Consider the following 14965-nt stretch of genomic DNA (forward strand, 5'->3'; position numbering starts at 1 on the left):
CTATTTTTAAGTAAGGATAACAGTCATTAAAATTAAATTAATTAAACTTCAAAAGAATTAGTATATTACTAGCAGAGAGCATGTATTCAATCTTTCCAATTTATTTTCTAGGCTCTTAATTTTAAGACAGAAGACCCTTCTTCCAACAGCTCTAGAGTTAGGGTGAGTCTTACAAGGGGGAACCCGACCAGAGCCTCTCAATTTAATGACAAGCTTCACTTGACCCATGAGATCACACAGGTACAAAGTTATGTCTAATGCTGAGAATACACATTTCTTACTAGGTTTGGGTAAAGGACTACAGAGATGAAAAGAAAGGACAATTATTCCAAATGGACTTTTTTAAAATTTTATTTAAGGTATACAAATTTAATGTATTTCCTATATACAGATTCAGAAACATGGTGATACTTCCCACCGTATTCTCCCTCCAGACCACACTCCCACCCTTCTTCCTCCTCCCTCTCCTATTCCCATTCTTATTTTTTACAAAGATATATTTTCCCCAAATGGACTCATGGAAATTAAATAAGACACACAGGGGCCACAAAATCCTGGGAGAAAAGGAACCCAGAGATACATGGCAGAATGACAAAAATACATTTCAATACCTTTCCTCTAATCTGCAAGCAAATTTAGGAAATAAAAATACTGGAATCAGAAAGCTATAGCCAAGAGTTGGAATTGAAAGCCCTTTGGTTGCTGCTTATTGCTCTATTAGAGCCGGGGGAAGTGATACCGTGGCCTTTGTAGCTCTGTTGAACTAACTGCGGAGTTAGTTGTCAGTAGCCAACATCTGAATCAGTCTTCCAAATTACTGCTTTATTGCAACACAGTAGGTTAGTGTAACCTTTGAAATGTGAGTGCCTTTCCCTTCCAAATGATTTCAACCTAAGAATTTTACATATTATCAAAAAGGACAGGGTTCCTGGGTTGGACCAAAAGTCCAAGTGCTCCTTTTCCCAAAACCCACTTACTAATGACTGAAAATCTACTCCCAGCAGATTGCTATTACTACTTCCCTTGCAAAACAGATGGAAATCCTGAGGTACAGATACTAAGAAGGCAGCAATCTCCCTCCACAGGTAGTAGGAATCTACTGCCACAGGAACAATCTTGCAACCCTGAATGCAAAACCTGGAACTCCGGAGGTTAGACTTAGCGATGAGGAGATGGCCCTCTAACCTCTCATGGCATGAAGACTGTCAAAACAAGGCTCTGAATAGTGTTTCTTTGCTCATCAGTGACACCAAAACGAAAGAGACCAGAGTCCTGGTTTTTCCAAATAATGCTCAGTATGACCGCAGTGGTTTGGCATAGATTGGCTCCAGGACGTGATGAGTTAGAACCAAGAAGAGGCTTCCAAGGAAGACAGCGCTGATGAACGCCAGCAGGACATAGCGGCCTATGAAAAAGGCATCCACAATCTGGGGAAGGCAAACATGAATGTGAAACTCCTACCACTGCAGCCCCTGGCTGTGTTCATCTGAATTCTATGATCAGTGGACCAAGAATTAGCTCATGTTTGTGACTTCCGGTAACATCCTGCCTGAATCTCCTCTGTGTATGGATGAGAAAGAGTCTTTTTTTCAACTCTCTGAGGAGGAGATACCGGGTAAAGAAGGGATTAATGGCACATATGGCTCAATTTAGGAGGTTCACAAACACTTTGAAATCCCTGGATGAGTGCATCTATGTTCTGAAACCAGAGTTAATGACAAGCTTGCCTGTTTCTAGAAAGACTCATTTTTGCTGTTGATTAAACACTTTTTATTATAGGGAACTTTAGACATACATAAAAATCTAATAGTATAATAACTCCCCATGTACCTAAGACGTAACCCTAAAAATCGTAACCCATTATCTCATGGGGAAAAGTTCTAAACCCTAACATTCATTACCCAGCATGCCAAGGGATAGGGAAATGGCCATTTATCTGAGATCCCAAAGCACTGGGAAAGGTAACTCGCCTCAAATCACACAGTTGCCTGCCCAGCAACTAGTCACATCTGAGGCCCAAAAGATGTTGGTATCTGCAGACAACAACCTAAAACTGGTGTTGGTTCCATCCACTTGTTTACTGTCCCCCACCAGACACTTCCACTCTCCCCAGATCCAAGTGGTGGTGCCTAAAATGGAGCAGGACAAAACCACTTGCTCTACAGATCTAATGGAACAGCAACACAAGTCAAGTGACTGAGTGATTTCTCAGAACCTTTAAAAAGCCATTACCTAGAAAAGAATCCAAAACTCCTGGAGAGTGAGTGTGGTAGACAAAACAATGGTCCAAAGATACGCACATCCTAATCCCCAGAAATTGTGACTATGTTAGATTATACAACAAAGAGGGAATTAAGGTTGTAGACAGAATTAAGGTTGCTAACCAGCTGATAGAAAAATAGGGAGATTGGTCTGGATTTTTCAATCCAGATGAGCTATAATCACAAGGGTCCTTAAAATCTCTGCTTCTCAAATAAACAAATTAATCCATTTTAAAACAAGTTGAACAGGGAGGCAGGAGAGGGTGATGGTAAGAATATGAGAGATGAAAGCAGGCCAGAAACATGTTATGCTGCACCTTGCAGATGTGGAAGGGGCTGTGAGTGAAGGGCCAGGTGCAGCATTCAGGATCTAGAAAAGGTAAGGACACGGATTCTCCCCTGGAGCCTCCAGAAACAAATGCAGCCCTGCCCACCCCTTGAGGTTGGCCCACTGGGACTGAATTTGGACTTCTAATCTGCAGAACTACAACACATTTGCATTGTGAGCCACTGAGGTCACAGTAACTTGTTACAGCAGCCACAGAAAACTAATACAATAAAGCTACACAGAACACCTGTCATCCAAGCACTGCTATGATCATTGAGAACCAAAGACACCCCAGCTGCTCCAGAGGTTACCCCAACAGTCAACTTACAACAAAGGTCAGTTTGATTAAACAGCTTTAACATAACTTTGACCTTGGCTCCAGTACTGAAGAAGTCTCTCGTGGGCTACATGTTTGCTCAGTCGACACGTTTCACTTTTTAATTAGCCAATTAGCAGGCCCTGGGTGCAGAAGGCCCAGGCCATGTATTATTGATACAGTATTGAGCCAGGTTGCTGCAGGGGCCAACTCTCAAAGCCTGAAAATGAGAACTCCAATTCTGCTGGCCATGCTGATGAACATATTTTGTTCAAACCCAGTTCTCCTCTCTTGGGTCTGAAACTCATATGACAGAGAGGAGATGGATTGATTTCAAAACAGTGTTTGCTCTGTGCCCTTCTTCTAAAATTCACATCTGCACCAATCCAGATATATGGCTGCCTTCACCACTCTCCCAGCTCAGAAAGACAAGGAAATTGTGATGGGAATTTACCCTGAGCTCATACACACGTGGTACTCAGACCTACAAAGTGGTTTCCAAATGCTGACAAAAAAGCTGGCATCTATGGAAATACTTCTTTGAATCTTTTAGGATTATATCCCCTGCAATTTTCAGAACCAGTTTCTTTCCTTTTGCCAGGGTTAGTCTAGATATGAAGTTGGAAGTGTGGGTCAACTTTGGTTCAAAAGTTACATAATTTTGTGTGCTGTTGTCTAGAGTCAAAATGGTAACCTGTGACCTGTCTGGGATAGCCCCTGTCACTGTGTTGAGTATCCAAGAATGAAGATTTTGAAGACAGATCTGTGCTTGAATCCTTAAGTCTGCATTCACGTATATATGAATGACCTTGGTCAAGTTGTCTCACCTCATATAGCCTCAGTGTCCTTGCCGGTACGATGGGGTAACAGTGCCTACTTCATACTACTTAGGGTTGTCCTGAGGTTTAAATGGGAACATGCAAACAACATGCTTAGCAGTGGACCTGGCACACAGTAAGCCTTTAAAAAATGTTATCATCATCATTACTACTTACAGGATCAAAATGCAGGCTGAGAGGAAAGAAGCTATGAGGAGGAGTAATGGGACAGAAGTCAATACTACTATCAAGATCCTATGAGTCTGAGACCCGCAATGTCTGGAAAAGCCAGAGCCCCACAGCAGGAATCAGCCAGATCGGCGGGTGTCCAGGAAAGCACTACGTGAGGTGATAGAGCTCCACTTGCAGAAGTGAGTGCTGGCAGATGTGGTCACAGGAGTGAGGGATCCAGAAGGCTGTGAATACTGAATTCACCTCTAACTTCTGCTATCCAGAGAAATGGTCCTCTTTCCTCACTGCTCTTCTCAGTGCAAATTATACTCCCTGCATCTCGAGTAGGAAAACCCCACCACATGGAGAAGGAAAAACATGTCCCTCGGCACCCTGAAGGCATGGCACAAACGTTGCCCGAACACCTGAGGTTCGGAGCCAAGGCCACCAGAAATGGGAACATGGCCCCTTCAGTAGTGGCCCTATTCAGATTCCTAACTCATTTTCTCTCTCCCCACAGTGTAAGGTGGCTTTCAAACATCGTTGTCGTACTTGATGCAAACTGGACATGAGATCCAATCAGGCAAACAGCAACCTTCAGAAGATTCTCTTCTTGGCCGAAGGGGCAGGGGAACTAACACGCTCTCTGAGCTTTTGCTATTACTATTTGGACCTTCCAGTTCCTCTGCCAGGTCTCAGGCAACGTGACGTCAGGGAACATTATAGGACAGCACGCGGACAGGGTGGGGGTGGAGACAGGAAAACAAGTTACAGCTCAGGAGGCAAAATGAAACCCAAAGCTTTACCTCGATTTCCGCCTCTGGGGCTGGGAGTTCACTGGCTCGGGGGAAAAGCACCAGGACTGATGTGATGATCAGAGCACCGAGGAATACAAAAATGACAGAGAACCTGGGATCAGAAAGACAGGGTATTAAAAGCTCCGTTAGAGTTTCTTCTCTAACGGGCCAGGCTCTGGGCTGGCTGTTCCCTGGATCAATATTCTATGTTCCGGTCCCTTAACAATGTCCAGCGGACTGCTGTCCATACCTCCTTTCATTCCAAAGCCTTTCTTCCTAGATGGCCATCAGCTGGGTACATTCCCAATAATTCTAAATCCTTATGAATGAGAATTCATAGTTTTTACTTTTGTTGCTGTCCAAAATCATAATCAAGAAAAACCAAAGTAGCCCCTTCTTGCCCTCTCCTTCTCCTGTTTTTGGGCCAGGTGCCTTAGTCAATTCTGTAACATTCTGCTACACACGGACACTGTCACCACAGTACACAGTTCTAGAGTGTTTTCAGGGTCTGTGTGTGGCCTGAACTACATTCTGATGTCACCACCTGGTATACAGTCAGCCTAGCTCACTGAATGCTTCTTTGCTTTCCCCAGGCCCATGCCTAGAGCCTCAGGGACTGGACGAAGCACCTCCCGTAAACCTGAACCATTAGGAAACACACGCATGTGCAATCCTGAGAAACCCAACAGATAGGAGGGCAGATTTTCTTGTCATCTCTTGCGCCCCACCCCCATGTCTTCCACAGTGAGAACTGGAAGATCCCACTTCCCTCTCCTCCCACCTCTGCCTCAGAGCATAAATAACTCAGTTAGTGCTTATGATAAGAGGTTAAAATGCAACTCATTCAGACTGCCAGTAATTACAAAAATGATCTTTTGAATTCTAAATGTTTAATGAACGTCAGCAATTTTGCCTCTAATTGCTTTTACCTAGGACTCCCAGTTGAAAAGAATGCCTTACCTAGCGACTCCTGAGGCTCTGGATAACAGCACACACAGCAGCAGCACCAACACCCAGAGCAGGGCTAAGATGAACACACCTGCACCCACTCCCAGCACGGTGCCGGCCATGCCAGGGAGGAGGGTGGCCTGGACCACTGCCCCGCGTGCACCACGATGAGGTGTCCTCTGCTCCAGCTGCCACCTTCCTGCCACACGCTCCCAATGTTCATGAAGGTGTTCAGAAAAATACAGAAAGCTCACATTCATTCAGGGGTATTTTTGGTGATGGGTATGTTGGGAGTATTACTTAATACAGGTCTTTTCTTTTTTTAAATATTTATTTTTAAAATATTTATTTATTTATCCAAGAGTCAGAGTTAGAGAGAAAGAAAGAGAGAGAGAGTTAGAGAAAGGAAAGAGAGATCTTCTACCTGCCAGTTCATTCCCTAGATGGCCACAACAGCTGGGGTTGGGCCAGGCTGAAGTCAGGAGCCAGGAGTTTCCTCCAGGTCTCCCACATGGGTCATCCTCCGCTGCTTTTGCCATGCCATCAGCAGGGAGCTGGATCTGAAGCAGAGCAGCTGGGACTCAGTGTGATGCCCATACGGGATGTCGGTGTCACAGCTTGACACACTATGCCACAACACTGGCCCCGCAATACAGGTCTTTTAATTTTCAGAAATGTCTAGTCCAGGTGTCCCTTAATGGGAACTAGAAATTTCTTTTAATTTTTATGTATTTGTTATTGAAAGGCAGAGAGAGAGCTCCCATTTGCTAGTTCACTCCAGTGCCTGCAACAGTTAGGCTAGACCAGGCCAAAGCTAGGAGCCTAGAACTCAATCCAGGTCTCCCACATGAGTAGCAGGGACCCAAGCACTTGAGCCATCACCTGCTGCCTTCCAGGGTGTGTACCTTAGTAAAAAGCTGGAATCCGGATAGGTGCCAGGACTTGAACCTAGGCAGTCAGATGTGGGATGTGGGCATCCCAAGCAGTGTCTTTTTTTTTTTTTTTTTTTTTTTTTTGACATGCAGAGTTAGACAGTGAGAGAGAGAAAGGTCTACCTTCCATTGGTTCACCCCCCAAATGGCTACTGCGGCCAGTGCACTGCGCCAATCCAAAGCCAGGAGCCAGGTGCTTCTTCCTGGTCTCCCATGCGGGTGCAGGGCCCAAGCACTTGGGCCATCCTCTACTGCCTTCCTGGGCCACAGCAGAGAGCTGGACAGGAAGAAGAGCAACAGGGACAGAAGTGGTGCCCCAACCAGGACTAGAACCTGGAGTTCTGGTGCCACAGGCGGAGGATTAGCCTAATGAGCCACAGTGCCGGCCACTGAGCAGTGTCTTAACTGCTACACAAACATCCATCCCAGGGATTTCTAATTTCCAATTTGGTCCCTGAGTTCCAGCCTTACTTCTTCTACTGGCCCACATCAGAAAGCTCAGGTCTCCCTTGATCCGAAACCCTGAGGGCTGCTGGGAGGTGCCAGGGCCCACGAACTCCAGCATCATAGCAGAAGTCAATGTCGCCAGTTAAATCTGTTATTAGCTTTGACTCACCAGGCAATCATGAGACAGCGATTTCCCACTCCATTGTTGAGTTCTTATTCACAAAAGGAAGAAAATTCCCAGTCCTTCAAGAAGACAAAGAACAGCCGTCACTGCTTTTCGACATCTGTGTGCTAAGTGCTTCCTCACACAGCCCACTTAATCACGGCAGTGAGGTACTCTCGGCGTTATTAGACCCCGGCTGCAGAAGAGGTGAGTGAGGTCCTACTGTGGAGCTACAGGCGTTAGTTTCCTCATGCAGGGCTTACAACAGACTTATTCTCTCACTGTCCCTGAGGCCTGAAGCCCAAAGTGAAGGTGTCAGGAGGGTTCACTCCCACTAAGGACTCTAGGGAAGAATCCTTCCTTGCCTCTTCCAGCTACCTGTGGCTCTAGGCTCTCCTTGGCTTTGACCTTCAACTCCCATCTCTGCCTCCACGTCCCTTGTGTTTCCCTTTTTTCCTTGTCTCTTATAAAATTACTTCTCATTGGATTTAGGATCCACCCAAATAATCTTGTATGATCTTTAAGAAGGACCTTAATACATCTTCAAAGTCTTTTTGCCAAAAAAAGAGGCCACATTCACAGATTGCAAGGAATTACGGTGTGGACATATCTTTTGGGGGGCCACCATTCTACCCACTACAGGGAAACACCATACCCTAGCACCTCCTTGGCTTAACTTCTCAGTGTCAGAGACAAGGCTTCCTGAAATCAACAAATTCTTCATTAGGTTGCTGGTTTTCCTTACCTTGATGGTTATTTAAGCACCATTTTTTAAAAAATACTATCTGTGAGTTCATTTTAAAGAAGCTCTAAGCATGAAATGCTATAAAAAATATTTATTCAATCAACATGTGACAAAGGTAAACAGGCCCAATCTTCTGACAGAAGCTTAGGTCTGCTGGAGAACACGGTCAAGTACACAGCTATGGCTATTCCATTCTGATAAGCAGTGAAAGCCAAGTGCAGCTAGCACTGAGAGTGTGAGAAGGCGATACAAAAGAGATTTCCCTTTGAGCCACAGGGGCATCCTCTCAGTAACCCTCATGTGTCAAGTGTTTCCCAAGCTCTGGGTCTTTGAACTTGCTGTTTCCACTGCATGCAATTAACCCTCAACCCCAGTGAGAATAAGCAGTAAATAGTTGCTGTACGAATGAAGGAATGAAGCGGTACCAACAAGTCCACAACAGGATCACATGGACTTTGAGAAAGATGACTGTGACTTCTGGTAAATATGCTGAACAGCAGAAAGACAGGAGTGCTGAATATAATGGAACAAAAAGAATTGAATACACAGAGGAACTCCAAAGTAGTGAAGAGAAAAAAAAAATCCTTAAATGGGATAAACACAAATGCAACTCAGCAATTGGGTGGTGGGTGTGCAGGAGCTGAGCCCAGAGGCCTACAAGGGTGTGGGCCCCAGATGCAGGCCTTCCAGGTGGCTGTGTCTAACACTACTGGGTATTCCTGTACCCTAGATCCAGCTCTTCGATTCCTGGGTGTATTCTCAACAGAAACACGCACAGAAATTCACCAAAAAACATGTGCAGCCCTATCTGAAATAGTTAAAAACTGAAAGCTCCCAGACATCCACCAACAGAATGTATGGTATTCTACATACAATCCTTCCATTTCTACAGTGGAACAGTACAAAACAAGGGCAACGGACAAACCAGAATGAGGGCCAACAACATGAATATGTTTCACACTAGCAAGTAGAAGACAGAGGCTTTTTTTTTCTTTTTGAAAGAGTTCATACTGTATGATTCCACTTAGATATGAAGAAAAACAAGTCAAACTGCTCTGGGGGCAGAAGTCAGGAGTATGTTTACCTTGCAGAAAGCAGGAAGGGGGCTCTGGTGCTGATAAAATTCTGTCTGTTGATCTGGAAGCTGATGACCTGCTAAAGGGTATCTTGTCATCACTTAGGGTTTGTATGCTTTTCTGTATGTGTGTTATATGTCACTAAAATGTTAATCTTAAGAAACACTACCCAAATTTCATATACGGACCCTGTTTGGGTCCTAACACAAATAAGGCAAATATAAAAGCCTTTTATGACATGACTGGGAAATCTGAACAGTATTTGGATACTTGATGATAGTAGAGAGTTGTCATTTACTTTTTCAAATTGAATTTTTTAAAAAAATGATGACATTGTGGTTATTTTGTTAAAAAATTCTTTATGATATACATATATACATATACAAAGGTAGTATACTATATATTTTTTAAAGATTTTAATTTATTTATTTGACAGGTAGAGTTATAGACAGTGAGAGGGAAGGAGAGAAAGGTCTTCCTTCCGTTGGTTCACCCCCAAAATGGCCGCTACAGCCAGAACTATGCCAATCCAAAGCCAGGAGCCAGGTGCTTCTTCCTGGTCTCCCACACAGGTGCAGGCACCCAAGCACTTGGGCCATCCTCCACTGCCTTCCCAGGCCATAGCAGGGAGCCGGACTGGAAGAGAAGCAAACGGGACTAGAACCCGGCGCCCATATGGGATTCCGGTGCCGAAGGTGGAGGATTAGCCAAGTGAGCCACGGCGCCGGCCCAGTAGTATACTATAGACAACAGAAAATAGTGTCTTGAAAGTTCCAATGTCTGGAAGAGAGGCGGTGAGGGGTTGATATGAAACCAAATTGGTCATAAACTAGTTGTAGAAGCTGGCTGATGTTTGCCATGCTATTTTCTATACTATAGAATACATTTGAAACTCTCAAAGTAAAAAGATGTGTGTATGGGTAAGTATGAATCAATATACAAAAGATCTGTAAGGTTTTTATAAATAAAATTATAGAAATTTATTCAAATACATTTAAAAAATCTGTATGGAGAAATAACCTATGTTTCTGGACTGGATGGTTCAATTAAAAGACCTCAATTTTCCTTAATCTGTAAATTCAAAGCAATTCTAATTAAAATCTAGAAATAATTTTTTATGCAACTTGAAAACAAATCCTAAATTTATATAGAAGAGAAAAAACCCAAGAATAACCAAAACAATTTTGAGAAACAGGATGGCAACTTGCCTTTCTTGTTGCCAACTGCCGCAAAACAGATTATATAACCAAGGTAATTAAAACAGTGTGACGATGGCACACAGACATATGGGCCAATAGTATGAAGTCGAGAACCCAGATCCATACGTTTGTGAGATTTCTGTCAAGGACCACACTGGCTTTCCAATTCAGTGGGTGAAGAATTAGAGATGGTATGGGGATGAACGACCATCTAACCGGAACACACTAACACCAGATCTCCACTTTATAGCACATACTGAAGCCAATTTTAAAGGGAAAGTAATGTATAATAAAATAACATATGTTTGAATATACAAATGTTCAGGCTGACTACACTAGAATACATAATGAAGTACAGTAGTCAGATGCTTGCACCTAAACTTAGAATCACCAGGAACGCAGAAGCTACAAATGCAGACTATGCAGGTGTGTTGTGCTGGCAACTCAAATATCACGAGCTGTGCTCCCTTCAGTTATGTGATTTTTGAGAGTGACGAAAACTCTTGTGAAAGTTCCAAACCACAAATAAGTAAAATTTCCCCATGATTTACATTAGAGTTGCATTCCTGGAAATTTTACTATATTAAACTGTGCCAAAAAATACATTATGTTTATATGAAAAATGGTGTTAGGTTCTAGTCTCAGATAATAAGAAATGAATATCCTGTGGGACACTCAAGAATTGTACAAGATACAAGAGAATTCTTCACTGTGAGGATTGCCCCATGAATTATAAAACACCTAGCACCCCCAACCTTGAGCACCTTCCAATCACAAAAAAAAAAAAAAAAAAAAAAAAACACCTCAATGTGTCCTCTCGGATTTCAAAATGCCTCCCAGGCGGAGGACCAGTTCCTTAGAAAAATCTTACCTAAAGAGACAGAGGATATTCACTGCGGCTTCCTTCATAGTAGCAGAGAAAACATAAACGTCTATCAATAAGGGAGTGGATATAATATTACACACACATAAAGAATATTTAAAATGAATTAACTTGATCTATATACACTCATATGAATACATTTCAAACAATGCTCAGCACTAAAAGCAAGCTGTAAATAACACCCACAGTATGATACCACTTGTATTTTTTAATTAAAAATAGTAATATGTATTATGTACGAGGTACATAAATACAGGAAAAGCATTAACATGTATGCATGAATGATGTCCAACAATTTCAGCAGAGTGCTTGTCTCTGGTGGGGGAGGGGGAGGAGGAGGAATGGGGCCAAGCCAGGTAACAGAAGGGATCTGAACTAAATCTGTGATATTTTATTTCTTTAAAATATTTAGGTAGGTGTGCTAAAATGTTAATATTTATTAATCTGGTATAAGTATGTTTTATACTACCCAAGGAAATATTCTCTAATTTAAAATATTCAAGCTACTCCTTAATTCTTATACAGGCAGCCGGCAACTGGGTACATAGGGGATCAGAGGCCGGAGATGAGTGACCAACTGCAGCTCTCCAGCTAGGGATGACGCGGGTCTGAGCTCCCCTGTGTAACGGAAAGGCTTCTCAGGAGAAGGTGCTAGAAAGGACTTAGGTTTCTAGCTTGACTGAATCAATGGTGGTCCCTGAAGAAAACAACCATTTAAGTCTGGCGCGGTTTTGAATACTACACAAACGACCTCCAAGACTTGAACCAACTTCTACACCCAGCACACAGGACGAATGGCAGCTGGAGCTAGAAACACTGCCTGTAGTTCTCCACAGAAGCGTAAACGTCCATGAGACACTGGCTTCCACATACCCTGTGGCTTCAAAGTAATGAGACAAACACTCCAAGATCTTCTAAGGACAGGGTTCATCACTATAACCAAGACCCATGTCTTCTTACCAAGCGTGCAGAGGAAGGACTGGGTACAGTACAGAGTGCTGATTTGTTAATTCAATGTGCAAATAATACTTGGGATTATTTCCATAGCTAAATTACTAGTGACAAGGGCATGAAATAAAAATCAAAACAACAGTGTTTTTATTTCCAGTTCAGTCTTTCCTCAAACCCTTGACCCTTCATGGTCAGTCATGAAGAAGTCATTAAGATCCAAGTCAGAAAAAATAATGTTTACCTTTGACTATCTGGTTTAGTAGCTGACCACATGAGTGACTAGGGGGCCAATGGTTTTTGTGTTTGTTTGTTTCCTCTGTGCTCAATACTGGCAGGTCTTTGGAGTTTGTCCAAAACCTTTTCACCGTATGTGTAGTGCATTCTTGATTCCTCCAATGGTTGGCTCCACACTGACTTTACCCAGAGGAAATGGAGAGAGGCATGCACTGAGCGGCCTGACCCTCACATGTAGCCTACGGGGCTCGTCACCAGGCCCCACACCAACGGCCACTGCAGGAAGACTTCCAGCGCAGGACAAACGCGGATTCGCCGGAGGGCAACTAAGCGCTGGTGGTGGTGGGAGATGTCCCGCCCACGCCCCGATGCTCACACCCACGCAAGGCCTTGAGAGGAGGAACAGAACACCGAGTCACCTGCCCTTCTGAAAGAATCACCTTCCCCCTCCTCCCAGCTATCCCGAACTTTCAAAATTACAGAGGGTGGACCGATTTCCTCAGCATTACTCTTCCGCTTTGAACACTTCGCGGTCGTCTGAATGTTAAAAATGTTATGATAATGCCTCCAAGCTTTGCAACTAAGGAAAATGCAAGTCTGCAAAAATCAATCAATAAGTAAGTTGCCAGGCTACGTATACGCCACCCACGTGGCACCCGCTGTCAAAACGCTGCTCGGACCGACTCCAGTAGCCCCTGGCCACCGGCGGTCAGCGCCCCACGGCTCGGCCTCAGAAGCTTCACCCCGCTACCTGCCAGCCGCCGAAGTATCTGAAATCGGGCACTAGCACTTTACTCTCTTAAGAGCACGAAACCTAAGAGTCGTTTCTTCTCCGACTCCGCTAAAATGTTTACTAGCCACCAGGCCTTGGGTCCAGGGCGGCGGAAGGACGGCCGGCGAGGCACGGCCACCCGCCCACGCCGCCTTCCAGGTTCCTCAGTCCGAGCCTCCGCCTGCCCCACCTCCTCCGCAGCCGTCCGGCAGTCCTCACCTCCACCCCCGGGCTCACCTCTCTCCGGTCCCCTACTCTTTCTCTCTCTGTCCCGCGGGTTTCAGCTTCCCAGGGGCTTGGGTCTACTTACAGCGAATCACAAGTGGGTTTTCATTCAGGCGATTTCGAATTCACCAATTGTCGCCGGTCTTTCAACGTCCGGCTCCCCTCTCATTAGCTTATGTTTGACCGGCTCCGGGCAACGCCGAGCGTGGTGGGTGGGCACGCCGCCCTCCGGTACGCCCTCCTATTGGTCCGTGCTGGTCGATTCTGGGCCCGGCCTTGAGTTCGATTGGATAGCGGCGATCCCGGCTCTCCCCACGCCTCACCACCCTGTCATTCACACCGTTCCCTTCATAACCTTCGAACCATTGGTCAGTTCTAACCCGAGGGCGGGTTGTTGGGCGGAAGAGGGTGGTTTCCGCCAGCCGCCCTAGCTTTCACCATGGAGACTGCACAGGCGTCCTGACGTCACCACCTCGAAGTCAGGAAAACATCAGTGCCTGTGCTGGTGTCTGATGAACGCCTCTTTCGTCGACTTGGGGTAGCGTAGAGGGGCGCAGGATTTGGGGAACAGGTCAGTCCAGGCCGAGTCATTACGGGTCCGTAGTAGCCTTTCTGAAGGGAGCCGCGCCCGGAGTACCAGCTGCAGTAGCACCACGATTCCTCAGTCCTTGGACTTATAGGCGTTATGCTGACGTTCGCATTAAGCAGACTGAGACGGGGCTCAGTCTGCCCACGGGACAGACTGGGGGAAGAGGCTCAGGGTCAGCCAACTCCCAAGCAGGTGGAACTGAAGCTGGTAGTCCACACTTAGACTGCTCTTATTAGCTGCTAACCAGAACTTGCCGTCATTTTATTCCAAGGCTATGGCCTGTTGACCAAAAAATCCATCAAAAAGGCCAACCAAAAGAAGTAGGACAGAGGGTCATACTCCACTGTGCAATCAGGAAGGGAAAGCACAACAGTCAGCACCAGCTACGAAATTTGAGAGCTGCTGTATGTGCGCCTGTCACCTTGGACATAGTTTGGACATACAGGGAGCAAACTGTTCAACCCTGGAACGCTGAATCTTTGATTGAGGTAATTCAGCTCCTGGGTGATAGCTTTAGAAAGGAAATCGAAGATCGTGGCATTCCATAGATAGTACATCTCAAGTTTATTCTACTTTGAAGGATTCATCTACAGGCACATACACCAATGAATTCTTATTATTTAACAACTTTTCTTGGCCCAGTGAAGAGCTCTGTGGTTTAGAAAGTCATTATTTTGATTAATTCATTTCACTGAAATTGAATGTTAACTGTAGCTATGCAGTGTTAGAGACTGTGAGACTACATAAGAAATACAACGTGACTGCTGTTTTCTAATAGCCTGTATGTGGTTTTGTAATGGCAGGTCAACCACACGGGAAACAACTAGGAAACATTTTAAAGCAAGATTAGAGGGTACTTCATAAAGCTTGTGGAAATGGAATTAAAAGATATTTTGCCACAAAATTTTGGAATCCATGTATATAACAAATTTTCAAAAAGTTCATGGAAAAAATATATGAAAAAAACGTGGGGCCAGCACTGTGGCATAGCAGATAAAGCCACCGCCTGCAGTGCCAACATCCCTTTTGGGCGCCGGTTTGAGTCCTGGCAGCTCCACTCTCTCCTCTGCCTCTCTCTAACTCTGACTTTCAAACAAATAAATAAACCTT

The 14965-nt window shown here is 44.6% G+C and overlaps 1 protein-coding gene across 21 annotated transcripts; it reads right to left on the reverse strand.

The window, feature by feature from the left end:
* Positions 1-473: 473 nt before the first annotated feature.
* TMEM218 (transmembrane protein 218) lies at positions 474-13485 on the reverse strand. Of its 21 annotated transcripts, none has more exons than XM_070048005.2 (6): positions 13352-13485; positions 7188-7261; positions 6064-6199; positions 5652-5838; positions 4701-4803; positions 474-1427 (listed from the first exon to the last, which is right to left on the reverse strand). In XM_070048005.2, the coding sequence occupies exons 3-6, from the start codon at positions 6176-6178 to the stop codon at positions 1293-1295; spliced, it is 540 nt and encodes a 179-aa protein (XP_069904106.1). In that variant the 5' UTR covers positions 6179-6199; positions 7188-7261; positions 13352-13485; the 3' UTR covers positions 474-1292. The 21 variants fall into 21 exon arrangements, with proteins under 21 accessions (XP_069904106.1, XP_069904102.1, XP_069904120.1 ...); XM_070048001.2 differs by having other exon boundaries at positions 13279-13373; XM_070048019.2 differs by having other exon boundaries at positions 5652-5848; positions 13279-13373.
* Between the last annotated feature and the right edge of the window lie 1480 nt (positions 13486-14965).

This window comes from Oryctolagus cuniculus, chromosome 1, assembly GCF_051225735.1.
Source record: "Oryctolagus cuniculus isolate XC-2025 breed Fujian yellow rabbit chromosome 1, ASM5122573v1, whole genome shotgun sequence".
NCBI lineage: Eukaryota > Metazoa > Chordata > Mammalia > Lagomorpha > Leporidae > Oryctolagus > Oryctolagus cuniculus.